General features: G+C 22.7%; 7 protein-coding genes across 7 annotated transcripts; 4 read left to right on the forward strand and 3 right to left on the reverse strand. All coding sequences in view use genetic code 6, as the record gives it.

The window, feature by feature from the left end:
* Positions 1-1,493: 1,493 nt before the first annotated feature.
* Positions 1,494-3,199, forward strand: TTHERM_00094010 (hypothetical protein; the record flags this gene model as incomplete). The annotated part of the gene is made up of 2 exons (XM_001012855.2): positions 1,494-1,672; positions 1,723-3,199. 2 exons carry the CDS (start codon positions 1,494-1,496, stop codon positions 3,197-3,199), a joined length of 1,656 nt encoding a protein of 551 aa, XP_001012855.2.
* Positions 3,200-6,485: 3,286 nt separating this feature from the next.
* TTHERM_00094000 (RNA-dependent RNA polymerase-associated nucleotidyltransferase) lies at positions 6,486-8,159 on the reverse strand (the record flags this gene model as incomplete). The annotated part of the gene is made up of 1 exon (XM_001012854.3): positions 6,486-8,159. One exon carries the CDS (start codon positions 8,157-8,159, stop codon positions 6,486-6,488), a length of 1,674 nt encoding a protein of 557 aa, XP_001012854.1.
* A 1,009-nt stretch (positions 8,160-9,168) lies between these two features.
* Positions 9,169-10,502, forward strand: TTHERM_00093990 (hypothetical protein; the record flags this gene model as incomplete). Its single annotated transcript, XM_001012853.2, has 6 exons — positions 9,169-9,316; positions 9,363-9,489; positions 9,541-9,742; positions 9,871-9,879; positions 9,932-10,079; positions 10,129-10,502. The coding sequence occupies 6 exons, from the start codon at positions 9,169-9,171 to the stop codon at positions 10,500-10,502; spliced, it is 1,008 nt and encodes a 335-aa protein (XP_001012853.2).
* A 297-nt stretch (positions 10,503-10,799) lies between these two features.
* Positions 10,800-12,275, reverse strand: TTHERM_00093970 (plant dual-specificity MAP kinase kinase family domain protein; the record flags this gene model as incomplete). The annotated part of the gene is made up of 6 exons (XM_001012851.3): positions 10,800-10,940; positions 10,997-11,042; positions 11,164-11,329; positions 11,380-11,617; positions 11,666-11,929; positions 11,985-12,275. 6 exons carry the CDS (start codon positions 12,273-12,275, stop codon positions 10,800-10,802), a joined length of 1,146 nt encoding a protein of 381 aa, XP_001012851.2.
* A 245-nt stretch (positions 12,276-12,520) lies between these two features.
* TTHERM_00093960 (hypothetical protein) lies at positions 12,521-12,931 on the forward strand (the record flags this gene model as incomplete). The annotated part of the gene is made up of 1 exon (XM_001012850.1): positions 12,521-12,931. The coding sequence occupies one exon, from the start codon at positions 12,521-12,523 to the stop codon at positions 12,929-12,931; it is 411 nt and encodes a 136-aa protein (XP_001012850.1).
* A 772-nt stretch (positions 12,932-13,703) lies between these two features.
* On the reverse strand, positions 13,704-15,902 carry TTHERM_00093950 (hypothetical protein; the record flags this gene model as incomplete). The annotated part of the gene is made up of 1 exon (XM_001012849.2): positions 13,704-15,902. The coding sequence occupies exon 1, from the start codon at positions 15,771-15,773 to the stop codon at positions 13,704-13,706; it is 2,070 nt and encodes a 689-aa protein (XP_001012849.1). The 5' UTR covers positions 15,774-15,902.
* A 2,461-nt stretch (positions 15,903-18,363) lies between these two features.
* Positions 18,364-22,899, forward strand: TTHERM_00093940 (transmembrane protein, putative; the record flags this gene model as incomplete). The annotated part of the gene is made up of 4 exons (XM_001012848.2): positions 18,364-18,394; positions 18,460-19,087; positions 19,290-22,621; positions 22,679-22,899. 4 exons carry the CDS (start codon positions 18,364-18,366, stop codon positions 22,897-22,899), a joined length of 4,212 nt encoding a protein of 1,403 aa, XP_001012848.2.
* Positions 22,900-23,700: the final 801 nt, after the last annotated feature.

The raw sequence follows: 23,700 nt of genomic DNA on the forward strand, positions 1-23,700 counted from the left end.
AAGAAATTATATGATATGATAATAATTGAAAAAGGCTTAATTAAAACATTAGTTGCCAGATAGATTTTGAATCATTCTTTAATTGTAAGAAATTTTATTTCTATATATTCATAAATATTGAATGAAATTTAATAAAAATAGTTCGAATAGATAGTATTGCTTTATGTTCTAATCTAATTTAATGTGATATTACTTTTTAAGTTTTTGCTCAATGCTAAAGTACTTTAATTAATCATTGAATAAACAATAAAAGATTATATTACATATTTGTTTATTCACTTAAATAAATTATGCCAAAAGTAGATTTATATAATTTTATTTTTAGAAAAGTATTTCTTTGCACCAATTTTTCTGAAATTAATAAGTTTTTCTCCTCTAATTTTTAAAATTTGCTTGAAAAAAAATGAAAAGATTTATCAATATTTTTCCCCTTATTTTCTGGCTTCTGTATGCTATTTGATTATTTAATATTATAGAAGTTGCTATAAATATTGGTTGATAATTTTATGAAAGTTTAAAAATAATTGCGAACGTATACTAATATCTATATTATAAAAAAATTATTTTAATTTCAACCGAAAATGTAATTTTCTTACTAGAGATCAGCCAAGTAGGAAAGTTTTTTTAAGAAGAAATATTATTCGAAAAAGGCTGTTGCATTCCAATAATCAGATGCATATATCGCAATGTTAATCAACTTATTTATGAATAAACAGATTCTTTAAAGATAGCTAAATATCATCAAATATATAAATATAAATAATAAATGAAAGTAGAAATCATATTTTGCTTCTTGCTTTCATTTCTAATATTGATTGGTTTTTGTGAAAATAATAAAATTTTTATTTTTAATTTACTCTAATTTTTTGTAAGAATTTTGTTGTCTGCATTTCATATTAGCAATGAAATAACTTTGACTGATTCATAATTAAGTGATTGTTTATACAGTATTTTCTAATTAACTTTATTCTATACTAAAACTGAAGTATTTTTTTCCAAAAAATCATGTTGAATAAATCACAAAAGTAGATCATTATGATTGAATCATGTCTGTGCTGTATGCTGAAAGTTTTTTTAAAAAGGTAAAAGTCATTTTATATATCTAATTTTATATTTTTAAAAGGATAGGGTTCAAAAATAAGTTTTTATTAATTTAGCTGGTACTTAGTAAAATTTGGATAATTATTAGTAATAACTTGTGAATCTAAGAAGCTCAAAGCCAAATCTCATTTAACATTATAAGATTTTATAAATTAAATACTTAAATTTAAATTAATAAACCAACTCACGTTCAGCGTTTCCTTATAATTATTTATTACAAGATATATTTAATTAAGATCTGAACTCAATTATTTGTTAAGTAATTCTGTGATTTCTAGATTAAGTGAAATTAACTTGTTTAACTATCAATTATTAAAGCAATTGATTGATTTATTATATACCAGAGTATAGATCACTCCTTGCAAAAAAGAAAGAAAGAAAGAAAGAAAGAAATGTCTTTGACTTATCAAGTCTCTCAGGCTGAAGCAGAATATTAAAACTGTTACTTGCAAGAACAAATATCAGACTAAGCTCAATAACAAAAACCCTACTGTAATAACTCTAATTAAGAAAATTTTATATTCTTACCTGAGGATTCATTCTTTCAATGCTGCTAACCTAACATTTAAAAGTAATTTTAATAACCCCATCAATAAATAAAAATAATTTCAATAAAAAAAGCAATTAAATTAATGAAAGCATGAATTATGATAACTCTTGTGTACTGAACTTGAATAATCAAAGAGATCCATCTTATATTTCCTTTTAACAGAATTTTCCTTACAATTAAAATAACTGCGAAAATGAATTAAATAATTATATTGGAGCTTGTTTTGAGCCAAATAGTTATTGCAAAAATTAATACTATGCTTCTTATTAAGAAAATGCAGAAAATTTTATCTCTATACAATAATACAATTTTCCTTTTGGCGCTTAAGAAAGTGAAAATGAATACAATAACTAACTAAATTAATTAAATTAATGTGATTAAAAACTTTTAAGTGATGAATAAAGGTAAGCTACTATCACCATGCCAATATAATCTAATGAATAGGTTAAAGAATCCAGTGGGAATATGGAAAATCATCAACCAAAATAAAATACCATAGAAGAGTTGATATAAAGCTCGAGTAGATGTGCTTAAGCTAAGCAGCAAAGGAAACAAAAAAAATTAGAAAAGTTAAAGAAAATTTAATAACAAATCTCTAATCTCCCAAAAAGAGACCTTAGAAGTCATTTTAAATAATTAGAATAAATAGATTTAAAGGAAAAAAATTTTTTAAATGAGCATCATAAACAAATCAATGAAGGATTATAATAAAGTAATTTTGAATATCATTAAAATAAAGAATAAAATAAGGCAACAAAGACCTCATTTTAAAATTGCTAACAGCAATAATAATAACAAGAACAACTTTAACCTTTTAACTAAATAAATTTGCTTGATGAATAAAATGCTTTGTAGAATGAATTGTCTTTTTGTAATTAATAGCTAGAAAACTAGATTGAAGATAATTAGTTGAATGCTGATAATGACTAATATTTAAATTCTTCTACGCAGCAAGCGTAAACAGATTTAGATGGATCAAACAAAGATTAATTTGAGTCTAATTTTATGAATTTTGAAGCTGAATTGGCTAAAAACGATTTAAATTATAAAGTAAATAAAAAGAATGTTGTGAAAAATATAATGTCTTCCTTTTAAAGATTTATATATAGTGCCTTTGCAGATATTACTTCAAACTAAAATAAAATAAAAAAAGAATATTTGTTTCAAAAAACAAAATTTCATGTCTATTTTAATTAGCAGTAAGAGGACTAAGTGATTTAATTAACAGAGAAAATACAAAACGAAGTGATATAAATATATAATAATGATTTCAATAACCTGCCTAAAAATGAAAATAAGGAAGAATTTATTCATAAATTTAAAAGGTATTTTACCAACAGGTAGTTCAACAATTGTACTATCAAGCATCTCATCAAACACAAATCATTCAGCAAAATTTTTTAATATTATCTACAGTTCTTCTTCAGAAACTGGCTTATCAATGTAAATATATAAAACATTGAGTCTCATATATTGATTTCAGACTTGTTTTTAAAATCTTTTCATGATAAATAACTACTAATCAACCTAACTAATCGCTAAAAATGAATATTAAACAATTTATTTTAACTTTATATTTTCTACTATCAAACTTTCCTTCCTTCTAACAATTTTCTATTTCATCTTTCCTAAAGCTTTAGTTTGCATTTTTGTTATCCTTAAACCTGTGTCATTAATTCATTCCTTTAATTTACAAAGAAGCTAAAAAATAAATTAAAAATTTTTCTTCAATTTATGTGATAGCTAGTAAGAAAGAAATTAAAAAGTAATCGAATATAAGGTTAGTTTAGTTTCTTAATCCATTTTTTGACCAAACACAATTATTTTCAATAAATTCATTAAAAAGCCTATTTTCTATTCTACCTTCTCTCTTCAAAAATAAAAAAAAAGTAAAAAAATGTATAAAGCCCTTAAATAATTGTGTCAAATTCTAATCATTCTTTTAGATAGATATATTATATGCCAATTAATATAATTAAATAGTATCAGATAATCTACTGATGCCATGAATGAATACGGCTTTAACTAAGATGCTCACTTGAAGGACTAACCTATTTCATAATAAAATCTCTAAAATGAATTTTGCTATTTTTAATTATTTATAATTAAACTTTAGTGCTTCCTGCCTACTAGTTTAAAACCTGAGGGAACAATATATAATAATTCTATTATCTATATCTTAGAGTAATATGGAATATTGCCTATCTTCTACGAAATATGATACTATATTTGGTAGTCTACATAAAATAATTAAAATAAATGACATATATCAAAAAAAAAAAAATTTCATATTTCTATCTCATTTAATTTGTCAAGCTTTTTCCTTTAAAATAAAAATGGTTAAAAATATGCACTTTTTTCCGAGGTAGACAATCAGAAGTTTAACTAAAATAATTATGGTAGCTAACTCATATAAACAATTATACTTCTCAATATTGTTATCGGAATATAATACAGAATATTTCATTTTACTAAATTATGTTATTCTATTTTTAAAAAATTGCTTTGTTCTATTAAAAATGAAGTGAGAAGGGTAGCTTTATAAAAAGTCTTTGAGCCAATAAAGAATAGGAGTTTTAAATTAACAAAATTAAATATTAGCTATAATTTAAATATTTAGGCATAAGGAAATCATACATAATTCTTCAAAATTTCCATTGACTTTTAATTGCTAAAATGTATGCAAAATATAAAAAAAGTTTTTTTTTAATTTACTGTAAAATAGACTCTGCATAATTTTGGTGAGGTGATTAAAAAAATATTTAAAAAGGTAGTCTGGATAATAAATAAATAAATAAATGTGTGGTATGACAAGCTATCTAAATTTGTAAATATACAAGGAGTGGCTTGAAATTATAATTAAAATTTCAAATTATATATTTATAATTCTAATTTTTTAATTTGTATTTATAAATGGATCAATAAATAACCAGCTATTGATTATAAAATATTGTTGTGTTCATTTGTTCATTCAGGGTTGGTATACCCATCTAATTTATATTAATTTTATTCATATATTTAAATTCCACTATTTTATAACTTTTGATTTAAATAAATTTGAGGCTGTATAATTCGATTTTAAAGTTTCACATAGAGAGTTTTTTGATTATTTAGATTTTTAAGTGTTTTTATATCAGTCAGTGTCTTACTTTGAACAGTAGTATTACACCTTGAAAGAAAATTTACAAATATAAAATTTACATCAAAAATAAAGGGAAATTCTTAAGATTTTTCCTATTAATTTATTATCAAAGATAATTTATTAAGATAAATAGAACAGCCTATTTCTAAAAACTAAAATTAAATTAAAAACAAATGATAAATTTATATATTATTACTATTCTAGAGATACTGATTTTTTAAAATCTTTAATAATAATTACATACAAAAGTATGCTGGCTGACTTGTATTATTAAATTATCTCTATAAAACAATAAATCTTTTTTTTTGTTAAACAGATTCATTTATTTCTTATTTTTGAATTGATCTTTTTGCTGATAGATTTTTAGATATCGTTTCATTTACTTTAAAAGAAGTTTTTAACTTAGCTTTTGTTTACGAAACTTGTTAAAACTTTCTTCTTTTATTGATATAATTCAATAAAATGCTTATAAATTGCAGTTGGTAAATTTTTCAAAAGTATATTTTTCTTTTTGAGGACAGAGAGAGATGATATTTTTTATTAGTATCATTTGAAGAAAAAAAGTAAGATATTTTTTATTTTATCGGACGGACTGAATGATCGGTGAAAATAAAATTTTTTGTGATAAGTTATTACTAAATACAAATGCCACCTTCTGTGGCTTTACACTTATTAAAATTTAATTTAGGTATAATCTTCTTCTAATCTATTAGGAAGAAAGAAATCTCATGACTATTATAGTTTCAAATTAAACCCCTTTTATAAAAGTGTCTCAACTCAACGAGGAAAAAAACTTGTTTTAGACAAATAAAAATATGATTTAGTCTATGTAAAAAGAGATAATAAACTTTCTTATCCCATCTTCAAGTTATAAAGTAGTTATTTAATTTATGATACTACGAATTCTTATTCATTTTTAAAGCAAAATTTTTACGATTTCATAAGAGTTTTATTGAATTTTTTAGAAAAGTCAACAATGGTTTTTTTTATATTACAATCTTAAAATAAATGAAGTATCAAGTGAAAATTATGAATAAAAATTGAAGTAAAAATTTTTATTCTTTTCATTTTGATGTATAAGTTTTTAAAAATGCATCAACTTTAATTTTATTTTGAAAAAATGCTCTTTTCTTCTTGTTAGATAAACTCTGAATTGATAAAAGTAAATCTAAAAGCCAAGATTTTGTATAAGAGTCAGAATATAATGGCCAAACTAATCAAAGAAAGAATGAAATTTACAGAAAATATAAATAATTTATCCATTTAAAATTATTTAAAATAATTTTAAAGAGGAAAGCGATTATCAAATAATTAAGCTTTTTATTGTTTGTAATAAATATTAGACAGGATAACAAAATTAAAATTTACTATTTCTTAACCTTTCCTTTATAAAATATAAGGAAATTAATATTTTTTCCTTCTTTTTATTTAGTTGTATCTTAGATTCATTAATTTTTCAGTAAATTAATCAATGAACTCTAATTAATTAATTTTTTTTTTTTCAGCAGTTAACCTACATGATTAAAGATTATATTAATGAAATCGAGCCTTCTAAATAAAAATGGTAACAAAAATAAAAAAAGAAAAATACTCTACAAAAATCTTTATATATTTTAAATATGATAGAATTTTAAATTCAAACAACAACAAATCAAATAAACAAACTAAGAAAATAAAAAGAAAAAATAGTTTTCATTGAAATTTTAATTCAAATATTTGCGAATATTGTTTGTCTTGCAATTTTTACTTAGCAAACCTAAATCTATTTATAAATATGTTATCATCTATATTCTCTACTCTGCTTCTTTCTCCTGGGTTATGATAATTATCAAATGGGTCAATAATATAAAAGAATAAATTTTTATTATATGATTTTACTATATAATTATTCATAATATCTATATATCTTCTATTCTCATCAGTGGTGTCTGAGTAATATTCAATAAACTCACTGAATAAGCTTGCAAGATTCATGTCTAATAAAGTTTTTTAGTTTGGATTGTTTTCTTTATACTTTTTTAGAGATTTCTGTAAATGCGAGGGATCTTGCACATAATAAAGGTTTGTTTAAAATTCCTAATCAGTTTCCTTTGTCCTCTTAATCAAAGTAGAATATTTTGGATCACTTTATCTTTTTTAAACTTTCTCTTAAAAATAAGGATCAATTAGCTTCTTTCTCTATAAAAAGCAGATCATTATGAGGATAAATGCATATGAACTAAGAGTTTTTTTGCTTATAAGACCATTCTACTTCGCCCAATATTTAATGATTATTCCTAGCTACTTTACTAAGGGATGAATCTAAGATATAACTTTTAGCATTTTTGAATTTGCGCATCCTAGTAGATTATTTATACATATGTCTATTGAAACTGTATTACTTTTCAAATTAACATTATCTTTCTGTTTAACAAGAGTTATTAAAGGAATACGCGCATCTAATTTTAATTCAAGTTTTTAATATTTGATTTTATATTTATGCAAATAATTTTTCATGAAATCATAAATAAGAGAAAGAAATACTCTTTCATCTAAATAGCAATCTGTATTTATGCTTATATCAATGTCACTATCATTCTAACCAAACCCACTAACAACTGACCCATACGGATGAACATACACATTTTATAGCCCAATAATTTTATTTAAATTCATCTCACTCACAATTTAATTTACCATATTGACTTCTTGATTAAGTAATTCTTCATTAAACTAAATACTGATCTTTTCTTACTTATAAATTTAATTTAATAAAATTTCTAATTAATTGCTACTGGTTATTTCATTAATATTTTCTTTATTTTATTAGATGTTCTACTCATTCTAATTAATAGACATTTACTACGATTCATTACTTTTAAGCCTCTTTAAAATCTCAGATACATGCTTTTCAATTTTTTTTAATTTTTCTCCTAGGTTGCTATCTATCTACTTTATTATTTAAATATCATTTGAAGCATTTAAAAACAAATCATAAACATTATTTTTATAGCTTAAGTAAAATGACTTTAAACACTTCTAGAGCTCCTAAAGATCAAATTTACTTGAAATATTATTCTCAAGTTTATTCAGTAAATTGAGGTAGAATCTTTTCTTAATAATTAAAATATATTTTTCAGTATCGCTTGAAAATAATAAGTCTGAATGTGCTAAATTTTCAATTAGACTAATTAGAATCCATTCATCATTATGAAAATTATATTTACGAATAAAATCATCTAAACTATTTTTTAAGCTTAATAATTAACTTTAACTTAATTACTCAACTTCTAATTTCTTCAATAAATACTAATGCACATTTATATTCTTGCTTGGTCTATACTTTATATATTTTAGAAATGTTTGCTAAAAGAAATCGCCTTCCATTGATAATAATTTTTCAAATCAATAAGATTAATTGTTGCTTTATATATTGACTAATTTGTGCCTAAACTAAACTAATTTAATTAAATTTTTTAACTTAAATCTGATACAAATAATTGCTTATTATTTCAATTAGATAATATTTTTACATAATTCTAATTACTTTCAAATTCTAATAATTTACTGCTGTTAGTTTTTATACATAAAAAAAATTCATATTTATCCAAATTTACTAAATGTTTTGTTTTTTATAAAAAACAAAGTTATTAATTTAAATAATTTAAAAATATTTATCATTCATTCTATTGTTAAAATTTCTTAATTTAAAAATAAAAATATGAGTAAATTTGATATTAATTAGTTTTACCTAAATTCTTCAAATAATTTTATTCAAATTTAGTTACTTAAAAAATAAAATTATGGTTGGAATAATAATCAAGTTTTTCCTTTTAAATTAGTAAATTTTTACTCTATTTTATATTTTCGTTGGGATTTTTTATTTTTTAAACAAGGTTACTGAAAAATGTATAAAAAAATTTATCCACAATTTTTGCCTGAAAATTTTAATTTTAAATTAAATATATCATGAAAATACTAAAATAATTATAATTTGTAAATAGTTAGCAAAATTTGATAATTTGTTTTAAACCATATTTATAAATTTAAAAAAAATCAATTAAAAATCCAACATAAAACAATAGATCAAATCAGATAATTAATCTTTAAGAATAAATAAATAAAGCCATTTAAATTTGTAAATCTAAAATAATATTTTATTTGTGAATTAATTTATTTCATATTTCAAACAAAAAATTATATTAGCTTAGAAAATTAAGCTAAAATATTGTTAAATAATTCATTAATTAATTTTCATTGGTATTTATTTATTTCTTATTTTTATTTCAATAATTAGTGATGTATTTTATTGGTTTATTATTGTTTAAAATTCATATCTATTTACTAAAAATTGGTTAGAAAATTTATTAGCTAGCTATAAATAAATTAGAATTAGATGTCTGTAAAGAAATCTGTGAGAAGAAGCTTATATGGGGATAGCATAGGATTATAAAATTTTTTACAGCAAGATATTTTAAAGAATAGCCCAAGATCTTTGTATTAGCCTTCGATTGACACTTAAAGGGAAGAATCAACGCAGGCCAGTAAATTAAATAAATACATTATGATGTTTCTCATTTTGATTTTTAGATAGTATTTCAGCCCAATCAAAAAGATTGAACTCAATTGTAAAGTCAAAAAGAAGTACATCAATAAATATAGCTAGAGGTAACTCAGCATACAACTCTAGTGAAGTAGATGTGAATAATTATGAAAAGTATTTAATTATCTTTACTGCTTTTTATACTTTAATAACTTTATCAAAAAGAAATACAAATAATTATTAGCACTTGTTTACCAGAAATCAATCGCCTACAAGCTGTAGAGATTTCGCATTCAGTCTGAGATATCCTATGAATCTGAAAACAATATAAGGATCATAAAAAAAAGAAACATCTCCTCCAAAATGCTATGAAGAAACTATCAACAAAAAATTTGTAAATGCAGATTTTTAATTGCCAAGTGAAAGAGTAAATCTATTCAGATCTATTTCATTAAAATTTATCCTTTCTCTAAATTAATTAATAAATTTTTGTATTGAAATAAACCACTAATTTTTTATTAATACAAAGTTAAATATTATTTAATAAAATAATAGCCATAAGAAGTAATTGCATTACTTTAAACGCTTTTCTTAGAATTTAAATTTATTAAATAAGTTTGACCACTTGATTAGGAAAAGAGTAGGTCCTACTATAGGACACATATAGCTAGGTTTTGAAGTAGGCTTAAGAAATTATAGCAGATCACCTAAAGAGCAGTCTTAAGAAAGAGAGTGGGATCCAACTTAGTTTAAAGACAATTCAAGTATTTTTTTTAACAAATAATAGAATTTCTTAATTAAAATTAAAAAAAGACAAAACTGTATTTTTGCCATCAATTTAGTAAGAGATCAAACTAAAAAAGACCCTGAAACGACCAGCCAAAAGAAATATCCATTTATATAAACAATATATGAAATAATTTGAAATAGATGCTTTGTATTTATTATTATTATTATAATAATTGTTAAATAAACTAACTAAATCTTTTGATAAAAGTGACGGGCAGTAAAACTATCCACAATATACTGATAAGATAGTAAGAAGTAAAAATTATAATGAGATGACACCTTTGAAAAAATATGAAAAAGATGGAGACAAACCAATAAATTAGTTGAAATGGGAATTAAATTTGAATAATTATTCAAATAAGCCTAAATAAACTTTTACAGATAAAGAAAACGAATGAATTAAATAAATACAAAATCCATTTATCTATTTATTTATTTATTTATTTATTTACTTACTTACTTATTTAATTAATTAATTAATTCATTAAAAAATTAATTTATTTAACAATATCAAAAAAATAATTTAATTTTTTATACTTTTAATTACTATTTCGATTTTAAACATTTAATAAATTACGATATTTATTTGTCATAATTTATTTGCTTTTATTTCATTTATTTATATATTTATTTTGTTTAAATAAATACTATTTAATTACTAAAAGACATTTTTTTATTCAAATAAATTTCTAGTATCAATTCGCTCCTTCTAAAATTTGTTAAGGAACAATAATAGTCTTTTCTTCAATGAATTACTTACTTTAATCATCCAAATCTTATAACCATTAAGCTAAATTGGCTTCATACATTAAATTATTTAAAATAAATGGATGGGCCTATTTAATATAAATAATTCCTTAAAATTTATTTGCATTTAAACTATAAATTTTACTAAAAGCTCTACTGCTTTAGATCTTTTAAGAGGGTCTATATATAAACTATTTATTTTAAAATAAATATTAGATAGTAATCCTATTTCAAATTAAACAATTTATAATTAAAAACATAAATTTTTGATTAAAAATGCCTAAGTTATTTATTCTTTTTGAATGTATTTACCATTTAGATACAAAATCTTTAAGTTCATTTGAAAAATTTGATTTTTCTGGTAGTCTAAAACACTTATCTTTTTCCTAATGACTTTCAAATAAGTAGTGAAGCTCTATAATTTATTTTTCTTTACCGAAAGGATATTATCCAATACACAATTCATATACTATCATGCCTTTACATATTAAATATTTTTTTAGATAAATATATTTTATAAAATTTTACCAAAACTCCATATGTCTGAGGGTTAACCATATTCAGCTCCGTCTATTCTCTCTGGAGACATATATGCAGTTGTTCCTCTTTAAGATAATAGTTTTTAATCAGTTTACTCTAACTCTTTTGTGACTCCAAAATCTGTTAATTTTACTTGACCTTATCTGTTAACCAAGATATTAGCTGGCTTTATATCTCTATGCACTTGTTTGTAAATTATATGCAAGTGCATCAATCCACATAAAATCTATTATAAAATTAAATTCTAGAAAATTTTTAAAATTAAAAAAATTACTTGCTAACAAATACGAGCTAAGATTGGCTCAGTCATTATTGTTATATGTTATTTTTATAAAATTTATATTTTTTTTATCACATCTTTTATTGAACCAAAATCCATTAATTCTAAAATAATTTAAACTTGTCCTTAGTTGAAAAACGCATCATACATGAATACGAAAAAATCACAGCCATTTTGTTATGCTTCTTTATTTTCTTGTAATATAATCAAATCATTCTCAATTTGTCTTCTTTTATTCTGATCATAAACTGTTATTTTCTATATTTAGTTTAATTGTTGATAATTAGAATCTGTCATCTCTATTTTATTTTACTTTTATTGCTACTTTCACATTAAGTGGAACAATTATTCCTTCTTCAACAGCGCTTGCAGCACCTTCTCCAATCCTTTTCCCAGAATTTTGTATATCGCTTAATTTAAGATTGTAAAACTAATATGGTTGCTCATTTTTTTTGTTAGTACTCAATCTCTCAATTCCATTGCTTGTAACTCTAATGGCAGACCTATTAAAATGCATGTATTCTTTATCAATCTTTGAATTTTAACTTTGTTCAAGCTGATCAATAACAGCTATTTCTAATGGTTTCTTTCTACCTTTTTTCATTTTATCTACAAGAATCTAAAAAACTCGCTCTTATTTTAAATTAAACTAAAAATTTAATGATATTTTATTTATTTGAAGTAAAATTTTGAAATAAATTGTTCTAAGATTTTGAATAAATTCTAGGAGCATTTAAACTTTTTCAATATTGAAATCTATTTATAAATAAATCAAATAAGTTTTGTTAAAAAATATTTTGTGTAAAAAACCGACTTAAATTTAGCAATTTTTAGGGCAGTATTTGAAAAATGTAGGAGGAAAGACAAAAAAGAGATCAAGTAAAGCATTTAGAAAAGGAATTCACTGAAAAAACTTAGTTTATGATCTAGGATATTTTTTCAAAGTTGATTTTTGAACATCATCGTAATAATATTAAAAAGATAGCTGAGTGTTTCAAAACTAATAGAAATGATTTACAAAAAGCTCATGAATGCTCCGAGCAACATGAAATAAGCTAATAAAGACTAGAAAAAAGAATATATGATTTCATTTAAAACCATCAAGAAGGAATTACAAATTGTACTTCACTATGTACTACTAATATTTATACTCCAGTTTCAGAATGTTATTAATAATGTTTCCAACAGTTCATAGAATATTCTAATATTCACATACAATAAGCAAGTCAATTTATACAAACTGAACTAGGTTAATAATGAGAAATATAATAACTAAAAAATTCAATGTATTCCTATTCAGAATCTTAATTATAATTAGTAAAAAATACACATTTTTTGGTAGTTTAAACTTGTTTTAATTCATTCATTCATAAAAAAATATTAAAAAAAAGGTTTCTGAATTAAGAATCGTAAAATCAATATATTATTTATTTAGGGTTAAATTTATGAAAACATTTATTTTAATTTGTTACTCTAAATATATACAATAAGATGATACTAATTAATATAAAATAGATTTGATATTTATTACTGATGTAATTGAATTCTTAGTTTTTATTTTTGTAAATTACTCATTTTTCATTTTTATTTTATTCTGAAGAAGAGATTTAAAATTGTTTTTTCTAATAGTTTTTATTTAATATTTTCATTGAAATATATTTTTTTTAATTGTTAAAAATCATTTTGCTATTTATTTGTTATTTATTTTGTAAATTTGTTAAAGGAGTTTTTATTTATTTTTTAAATATTTATATTTTTATTAATTAAGTTATTTAATAGAAACCTTCACTCACTCATTCATCCATTAATTAATTCCTTTTTTCTGCTGATTTTGTATAATTCTTTTATAATTATTAATTTTAATCATTTCTATAAAAAGAAATGTAAGCTATAAAATATAAGTCATTGTTACTTTTATCTATTTGTCTATTTGTAATAACAAAATTTTATGATCAAGTAAATCTAACTAAATTCACTTTTCGTTTATTAAAATTGACAATTTTCAGATTTTGCTTTATGCTTACAGGTTTCTTCAAGAGATAATTAACTCTCTCTTAATGTTTGATACTTATCCATAGTTTTTAGGAGTGAATTGCTTTTGATAGAGGTAAGTTCCCTATTTATTAGCCTTGCTAATTAAGTCTTTCGTTGCTTAAGGGACAACGTAGAGCTCATACTTTAAAGGATTATGCTCTTACAGATAGAGCTCTTTTGCAGTGTAAGTAGTTATCTTGATTTCATTCATGTTTAAGTATTTCCTCTTTCTATTTAAAAAATTTACATTTGTGGTGTAAGATGAGGGATTATCAAGTGAGAAACTGGTTCCACGAGAAGACTCTTGCAAAGTAGTTGAAGAATTTAATTAACTTCTGTTCGAAAGCTATGAATTTTATTTATCTATAAAGGAATTGTTAATTTTATTTCTAAGTTCGTTTTAGTCATATTCGTTCTCATAATCCTCTTCACCTTAGATATTTATAATTTCTGATTCGCTGATAGCAGAGTGACAAAAGTTAAATATTTGATCATTGTTTTCCATTTAAATTCTATTTTTATTATTGTAGTTACTGTTGCTAATCAATCTGCTGTTATTTGTTGCGCTTCTTTATCTCTGATTCAACTTTAAACCGTTTATTTGCAATATCTTCTCCTAATTTCTATTTAGATCAACTTCTGTATTTTTACGAGAATGGAAAGCAGTTCTTGTCGAAGGAGTTCCCAAAATAGAGGTTTTACTCCCACTTGTTGTCCTTATTCTCGAATCTAAAATTCTAGTAGAAACAGATGAATTAGTGTTATTTTAAGAAAATTTAACTCTTTCGTCAAATTTAGCCTTGGAAGACAGATGTAACTGAGGAGGTCTCTCTAATTTAATTTAGTTTTCATAAAGCGATTAATTTTAATTTACATTAGGGTCTCCCTCGATTGAATAGTAATTACTAGGAGATGAAATAATATCTTCATTATTTATTCTCAAACTCTTATTTTGAGATGAAAAATGTAAATAATTATTATTGCCCTCATATTTAATTGTCTAACTTAAATTTTATTTTTCTTAGATGTCTTGTGTTTATCTGATTTTAATACTGTATTAAGTACCACTTTTTTTGTATTTTTTACTATTTTTCTTTGGTGTATTAGCTGCAGTAGCTGCATTGAACATGCAAATCTTATCTGAAGTTTAATCTTTCTTTTAATTCTTTTTAGTGCTTAAGCTTCTTCTATAATTGGATTTCCTTTACTATTCTAAAATCTCCTGAATTAAGGCTCTTTCTTTTTATTCAAGATTCTTCTCCTACTACCTTTATATTCTAGATTTAAGCTCATCATATACATCCTTTATCTTTTTAATCCCTTAAATGTACTCGTTTGGGTTTTCTGCAGATTACGAAAACAAAAACCAATTCTTTTCAATAAACTTAACAGTTTTTTCATCATTGACAAGATCATTTTTAAGGTCTTGTAAAAAGTTAGGCTTCCTAAACATTTTTTCTTTTTTATTCTTTTATTCTTATAAAAGAGTAGGATCAAAAGAATATATGCTTTTCTTTTTATCTGCAAAATATGAGACTAGCTATTGATTTTTTATTTGCAAAATTTTCTATTTTCTAATTAGACGCTATTTCATTTCTTCTTTTTCTTCTTAAGATATTTATTTCTTAGGATTCTTCTAAAAATAAGGCATGCTGTGCATGTTATTACCACTGTTTTCTTACTTTTCTGTATCTTAATTTGAATTAGATTAAATTGGTAAGCAATTTTATCGCACTTAAAGATTATATTCGAGCAAATCTATTTTTTAATCTAATAAATCTTACTTGCACATATGTGCAATATCTGTGTACTTGTTTACATCTACAAATTTGGATGGGTCAACTGCCTTTGGGTCAGATTCTAGTTAGCTTTTTGAAATATATGTGCCAGCTGATTATGATAGATTACAAATATTCCAATTAGAATTTGCATTTAAAAATTCTTAAATATTCTCCTCTGTCTTGATATTTTCACTATTATCAGTAAGTATTTTTATGTTCGATGAAATTAAATTGGAAGGAACAGCTTTTTTTTTGACTCCAAGGACTGTTATTTTAACAGGATTCATTTAATGACACACAAATATTAAAAAAATAGCTTTTTAAAACTTGTAAATATAATTTATTTTGTATTTTTTGTATTTGCTTTTAGTTTATTTATTGTAATGATTTTTATGAGATTTATGGCTACTTTTTTGCTTATTATTAATTGAAATCAGGAACTCTAGGAGAATACTTAAATCTTTGTGTTTTCTAAATTTTTATATTATCCACTAAAATATCTTTATTATTGTTATTCCTTAATCACATATTCATATTCAAATAATCAATAAACATTAAAAATAATTTAAAAGTAAACTTTTATAATGATTTTCAATTGCTACCTATCGTCACTTCACATTATTCCTCTTAAAAAATAATTCTTATCCACTAATTAAATATTTTGTAAATAAATTACTTATTTTCTTTAATTAATTTAGATTTCTATGGTTATTTATTTATTTTAGTTTTCCTTAAAATGAATAATTATTATTTAAAATATTTAAACCAAAAGTAATTAATAATCCATTAAAAAATGTATTTCTATTACTTTATATTTCCTAAATAATTATAAATCTCATATACTTTTGTAATATTTAAATAAAATAAAATTGAACACACATCTAATAATCTAATATCATCTTTTGTAAATAAATAAATACCATAATAAAAAGACTCAAATTTATTTATTTATTTTATTCATTTAAGAAATTTTAAATAAAATAATACTTTTTTTAATTAATTAAAAATATAATTTTTATGATAAAATGACAACAAGACAACTAAATAAATCTATTAAATTAAAAACTGCCCTAAATAAACATAAAAAAAAGAATATATAACATGAGAATAATTAATTGCCTCTAATAAATAGAAGGAGTAAAATTTGAAAATTTTTATATTTTATTTTAATTTAAAAATCTATTTTAAAAAAATTGAACTAAGTATTAATAAATAAATTAAAAAAAAAAGAATATTTTTCAAAATTCGATTAATTTTTTATTTTTTTATTTCATTATTTCTATTCATTTAATAGTAAAAATGTTTTGCTTATTAGTTTGAGAAAAATTATTAACTTTTCAGAAATAAAAATATTTTTTATTTTTTTTGACAATAACCTTAATAACCTCTTACAACAACTACATTTTTTAATTTTATTAAATTCGGAGAGATATAATTCAAAATAAATATAACACTGTAAATCATAGTTTTATTTTGTATTTATGTTGTAAAATATAAATTTATCAAAAAATATCAATTATCTTTTGAAAAAAGTTGAAAGATTTTAAAAAAAAAACAAGAATGTAAAAAAAACCCATGAAATAAAATATTACTATTCAGGTGCAGCTAATTTTATAATTTAGATAAACAAAAAAACATAAATTTAATACTGAATTTTTCACTTCAAATCTTTGTGCAAATAACAATAAACACAAAAATATTAGAAAATTAATTTCTTATTGAGTATCTTTGTAAATAAAAATATCATAACTAATTTTTTAAATTTTCAAAAATAAAAAATTTAATTCATTTAACCAAATATGATAAAACAAGCAGAAAAGTAGAAAAATTTTTTATAATTTTGTTACCGTAGAGTGAAAAAAATGTATAAATATTTTAACTATTACAGAAAAAATATTTTCTACAGCAAAAATTTTATATTATAAATAATATTTATAATGATATCTTACTTGATTATATTTAATTTTTAAGGTTAAACACTAAATTTTGTGTGATCATTATACTTTTTATTAGAAATATATCATAGTATATTAGCTAAACTATAATAAAAAATCAAAATTTACAAATTTAAATAGAATTAAGTAAAATATGAATGAATTCTTCTATTAAATTAGATTGATATAAAAATAATTACTCTCTTAAATTTGAATGATATAAAAATAAATTAGTACTTTATTTTTTAATAAAAATATATATTATTAGAACTTTTTTGATCTTTTTCTAGAACATAGATTAATTAGTTAATTACTAGAATCTAAAGTTAGTAATATAAATAAATATTAAGTAAAACTTGATTATTCACATTCACAATTTGCTAAATAAATTCAATAAATTTTCTAATTATTAATTAGTTAATATTATTTTTAGCAAAAATAAACAAATTTAACTATTAAATTATGATTGATTACTTTAATTGTACTCAGATTATTATCTAGAAAATCTTTTTTCTAATAAATTCTATCTATTTACTGGGATTAGTAATTCCTTTAATTCCTCAAAAATATAAATACTTTATAATAAATTTTATCTAATAAATGATGATAATTTTATTTTTTTTATAAAAATTTATTTTAAAAAGTTATATCGCTTTAATTTTAATAAAATGAGGTGATATTTATTTATTTTATGTGTATTGTTTTAGAATGAATTAGTTAGTTTTCTAAATTAAGTAAATTTACTTAATATATCGAATGTTAGCGATTTTTATTATTTTTTTATACTAATTAAATCTGATTATTTACTTCTTTTTTTAAAATGATACAAATATAATATCCTATAACTAATCAGTTGCCATATTTAAAAGAATTAGCTCTGATTAAAAAATCCTATAAATATTTAATTATTAAAATATTAAAATCAAGATAGAGACTCAGAATTATGAATAAAATATTAATATCCTCAATAATTTGTAGATTTTTCATTTATTATTTTTAAATTTCATTTATATTAAGCTTTATTTAAATTTTTTATCAGGTTTTTCTTTTTCAGTAATTGCTCAGGCTTGTACCTAGTTTTTAAATAAGGCAGAAGCAACTTTGATCATTCCTTTGGGATAAACATGCTTGCTAGAAGACAGTTCAATTAATAATCTAGTTTTGAATAGAATTATAATCGAAGGAACACTTTCAATTTAAGATAATCTATCTTTAAAAATAAAGTACAAAGATCTTACTTTAGGTTAAAAAGGTTCTTTAGAAATAGGAAAAGATGCAACTATAATAAATAATTTAATTATTTTTGAAGATGTAAGTACTTCATAGTGCTAAGAACCAACTAACACTCAAAGCGTTGGAAAAATCAATATTCAATCAAGGTATATTGAGACCTACAGCTTGGGTGATATTTATAAATCATAAAATCTTATCAAGATGTAAAGCAAGCCGGTAAATATTCTTACCAAACAAAATTACATTTTAGTTGACAGTCTATCTTCTGCGGAATCAAATTAATTAATAAACATATAAGAAGTTTAAGAATAAAATTTAATTCTTAAAGAATCAATTCTAAAAGATAACCTAGTTGTTAAAATTAATGATGATCAAACTATAAATCCAATTCTATTTAGCGATGTTCCTACTTTATCTGGAGTTATATTCAAAAAGTAATTTTTTACATTAAATAGAAATAAATCAGATTTAATATAAACAAATTTTATCAAAATTCTAATATCCTTCTATCAATCATATTAAAATATCAATTATCAAACCAAATTTCTTCAAAAATTTTTTGTTAATTATCAAAATAAAGATTTTTTAATTTTTATTTGATTTTATTAATTAAAATTTTTTGTTCTATTAAAATAGCACTTGCTTAGTTGGTAATATAGATAAGTTCTAAGGAGTGACATTAATTAATCCTAGAGGTCTATATTTAAAGGGTGGATTAATTCAAAGCTCATTGATAAAAGTAGAAAGCTAAGATTAAAAAGTTAGTAGAATTATTAAATCAGAAGGAGGATTTCAAAAAAATATCTTTTTTAAGTGCTCATAATTGAACCTCCAAATAGGTAGCTCAGATGAAAATTCATTTATTGATAACTCATTAGTTAATTCAGATAATATTTAAATAAATGTTAAAAGCGTCTATTTCAGCAATAATTAATTCATTAAAAGCAAGGTTGTTATTAATTCTTTGGATTAGAAAAATATTAATCTTAATCAATTTAAATCTTATAATTCAGAACTATCGATTAATAGCTAAACTGATTCTACAATAAGATTTAACAAAGGTTTGATTTATAGAAATAAAATATTTACAGTTTCTAATGATATGAAACATTTTTAACTTGATTAAACCATCTTTTTTGCTACCCCTATTGATTTAAGCAAAGCAATAGTTAGCACTAAATTCTATATTTCATATTGCTTATTTGATGGAAATAATGAAGTTGATCATTTAGCTATATTTAACAGTAACTCAAAATAATAAAATATTAATATAGAAAATTCTGTTGCAGTGAAATATAATAGTTTTTTATTCACAACCTCTGATAAATTAAAATAGCCTTAGGTTAAATATTTCTCAAGGTTAACATCTGAAAATCTATTTACTATTTATTTGAGTTCATTTAAAGTAAATATTAAGGTCAAAGATTATCTACCTTTGTTTAATTTACCTATGATGAGTATTGTAAAAGATGGATCAGAAGAATACAACATAGTATAAATTGATGATGTGAATATAAACAATGAAAACATTATGTTATCCTAAATTAAATGGGCACCTGTTCAAACTTATTAGACAAGATCATTACCAACTTACTTTTAATTAAAAGATATCATTACAACTGACAGTAATAGTAATATAAAGGCATAAATTTCATTTAACAATCAGCCTAAATAAGAATTAAATTTGAACTAGTTTACTTAATTGATTGGTTAATAATCTAAGAACATTGATTTTACTGATAGTAATGGTCAAATTTTGGATCCTTCAGAACTCACAATTGAATTTAATGCTTAAAAAGGAAGTCAAAGTGATATCTACTAAAACGCTCTTATTTTTACATCCACAAAAAGAGCAATAAAAAAAATAACTGTCGTATAACTGAAGGACTCAAAAGAATAATAAGTCAAAATCATCACTAAATTAGATGGTTATTATTCGTATAGTAGTAACATTGTTACTTCGTTGTGGAGTTAAAGTCTTAATTAATTTTCTTTTACATGGAAAAAAATGGCAATTGGCTTTTCTGTTTACAAAGTCAAATTTGAGTATTGTGAAGAAAACGAATTATTTGATGGTAACAAATGCGTTGCTTAATGCAATACTTCAAAGTCTGGATTTTTCTGTTCAGATGAATGCAGTGAAGGATATTATAAAGATAGTAACAACCCTAGTACTTGCTTAAAATGCCCTTTTGGATGTAAATAATGTATAGATAGTAACACATGTACTAAATGCCATGAATTCTATCTTTAAGATGGACAGAAATGCATTGATAATTGCGGAATTAACTCATTTTAGAAAAATAATTAATGCTAAAAATGCACAGAAGGCTGTGGTCTTTGCTCATCAAACGACTATTGTATTGTCTGCCAAGATTATTATTCAATGGATGATGATGATGGAAAATGTGAAAAATGTAAAGAAAACCAAGATGAAAATTGTGATAATTGTCCTTAAAATTGTAAATAATGTGTTTATAATAGTAAATATTCTTGTTTAGAATGTGAAGATGGTTATGAGCTTGTGTTTGGTTAATGTAAAAAGATAAATACTTAAGACTCTTCAAAAATTTGTGAAAATGGATAGAGTTTTATAGATGGTTCATGCTAATAGTGCTTCTAAGGATGCTTAACATGCTCTTCACCTAATAATTCTAACAGATGTGATAGCTGTATCAGTTCTTACAAGCTAGACTATTTTGGTTATTCTTGCAAAAAGTGTAGAGGAGGAGAATACTCAGTTTAGAGAGATGTATGCTAATAATGTAATCAATTATGTGACAAAGAGTTTTCATGTTATGGTCCTTCTGCATTTTAATGTTAAAAGTGCTAGGCTGGATACTTCAAAGATTTACAAACCAACAAATGTTTAGCATGTGATTTGAGTCAATGCAAAGAGTGTTCAGAATCTCCAACACAATGTACAGATTGTCCTGAAGACAAGGTTTTATATGAGAAAAAATGCTTAGATAAATGTCCAAGCGGGTGGTATCCTGATGAGAAGAGAGTTTGTAGATAATGTAACTAGGACCTATGTTAGGAATGCTCTAATTCTCCTACTTAATGCACAGAATGCAAGAAAGATTAAGTCTTATTTGAAGAAAAGTGTTATAAAGACTGCAAACCAGGGTACTTTGCCGATATATAAAATGTATGTAGAAAATGTGATATGAATAAATGCGAGGAATGTATTTAATATGATACTAAGTGCACTAAATGCAAAGGAAATTTATACCTTGTTAATCATAGCTGCGAAGATTCATGCCCAGATAAAGGTTATTATTTTGATAAAAATAATAAATGTTTACCCTGCCATGAAGATTGTGAGAAGTGTTCAGGTTCTCCAACCAATTGCACTGATTGTGAATACCCTATGTATTTGGAGAATAATAAATGTCTTTAAGAATGTCCAGAAGGTAAATATGGTGCTTATGTTTAGAGTATCAGTATGTGCTTATAATGTGATAAATAAAAATGTCAAACTTGTATTGACAATAAATCTAAATGTACTTCATGCCATGATGGATATTTCTTGCATAAAAATTAATGTTTGAGTGATTGCCCCAAAGGAACCATTAAGAATCTAGTAACTCAGAACTGCTTAGTCTGCCTATAACCAAATTGTGCTGTCTGTGGAGATAATGTTGGTGTCTGTATTTAATGCCGTGAAGGGTTTATACAACATTAAGGCATATGTATAGTAGATTGTCCTTTCGGTTATTTCTTAAATAAAAGCGAAAAAAAATGCTAAGAATGCGATAAGAGAGTATGCATGGAGTGTTCTGAATCACCTACTGTTTGCACTAAATGTTACCCAGAGCACTACAATGTTGGAAACGGTGTTTGCTCTACATCATGCCCTAAAATGTCTTATCCATTCCAATAAGGAGATTAACAGGTATGCATGCCATGTGACCCAAAATGCACTAAAGGTTGCGTTGGTCCTTTGGATTCTGAATGCTTAGAAGGTAAAATTTATTTATTTCAATCTTAAAAAATATAATTTAAAATTAAATTAAAAATAGCTGTTTATATCACATAAGAAGCAAATAACTAAGCAATTTTAATTGGTTTACTTGTAGTATGCTTTATTTTATTGATAGGATTAGTTATCGTTGCTTATATGTATTATAGAAAGAAACAGTAAGCTATGCCAATCAAGTCTTACTTACTAAAGAGGGAAAGCTAATCTGATATTGGAACTATAATTTAAATGGAAAAAACAGAAAGTTTAAAAAGAGTCTGACTGAAAATATTCAAAAAATTATTTATTAAAAAAAATTTAATTAATTTTAATGCTTAAAAGTTTTTTCTATATTATTTATTAGTTTGAGAAATTATTTCCTAATAAATTAGCAACATTTTTATTTTATATTTTAATGGGTTGATTCTGAAGTAATAAAGCTCTTTTTTGTTTAGCTTTTCTTATTAAATAATAAAGAAATATATGAATTATATCAAAAATAACTGATATTTAATATGATTTTTTAATACATTTTTAATATAAAAAGTTAATTTAGTTCGAATTAAATATTGCAATTCATTACACCCTAGAATCCTTTAATCATCAAAAAAATTATTTTTTTCTAATAAATCTTGAATAGAAGTTTAAAAACAATAGTGAATTTATTAGATAACTACCAATATAAATAATCAAATTTCTATCAAAAACGTACTCTGATTAGAAAAATTCAAAGAATTAATACTTACTATGAAACTTATATAAATTGGGCAACATGAGATCAATAATTTAGCCCAAATATACATTGATGGATTTTAGATGAAAAAATTAGATTTAGGATTATAGCTTGTGCCCACTTTAACAGGCGCTAAGTTTATTAAACTGGTTTTCTTCAGAAAAAGATATTATTATTTTTCTGAAAAACTAAAACCATCTTTTTTGTATTATATATAGAGTGTATTAATAATCACTTGTAGAGCGAGAATATTTCAATAGTCATTGAATATATTTTAAGTTAAATTTTATGAATTATGAAATTTTTATGATATTAAAATCATATTTAATTAATTATTTTTTGGATTAATT

This window comes from Tetrahymena thermophila (genome assembly GCF_000189635.1).
Source record: "Tetrahymena thermophila SB210 genomic scaffold scf_8254697, whole genome shotgun sequence".
Classification (NCBI taxonomy): Eukaryota; Ciliophora; class Oligohymenophorea; order Hymenostomatida; family Tetrahymenidae; genus Tetrahymena; species Tetrahymena thermophila.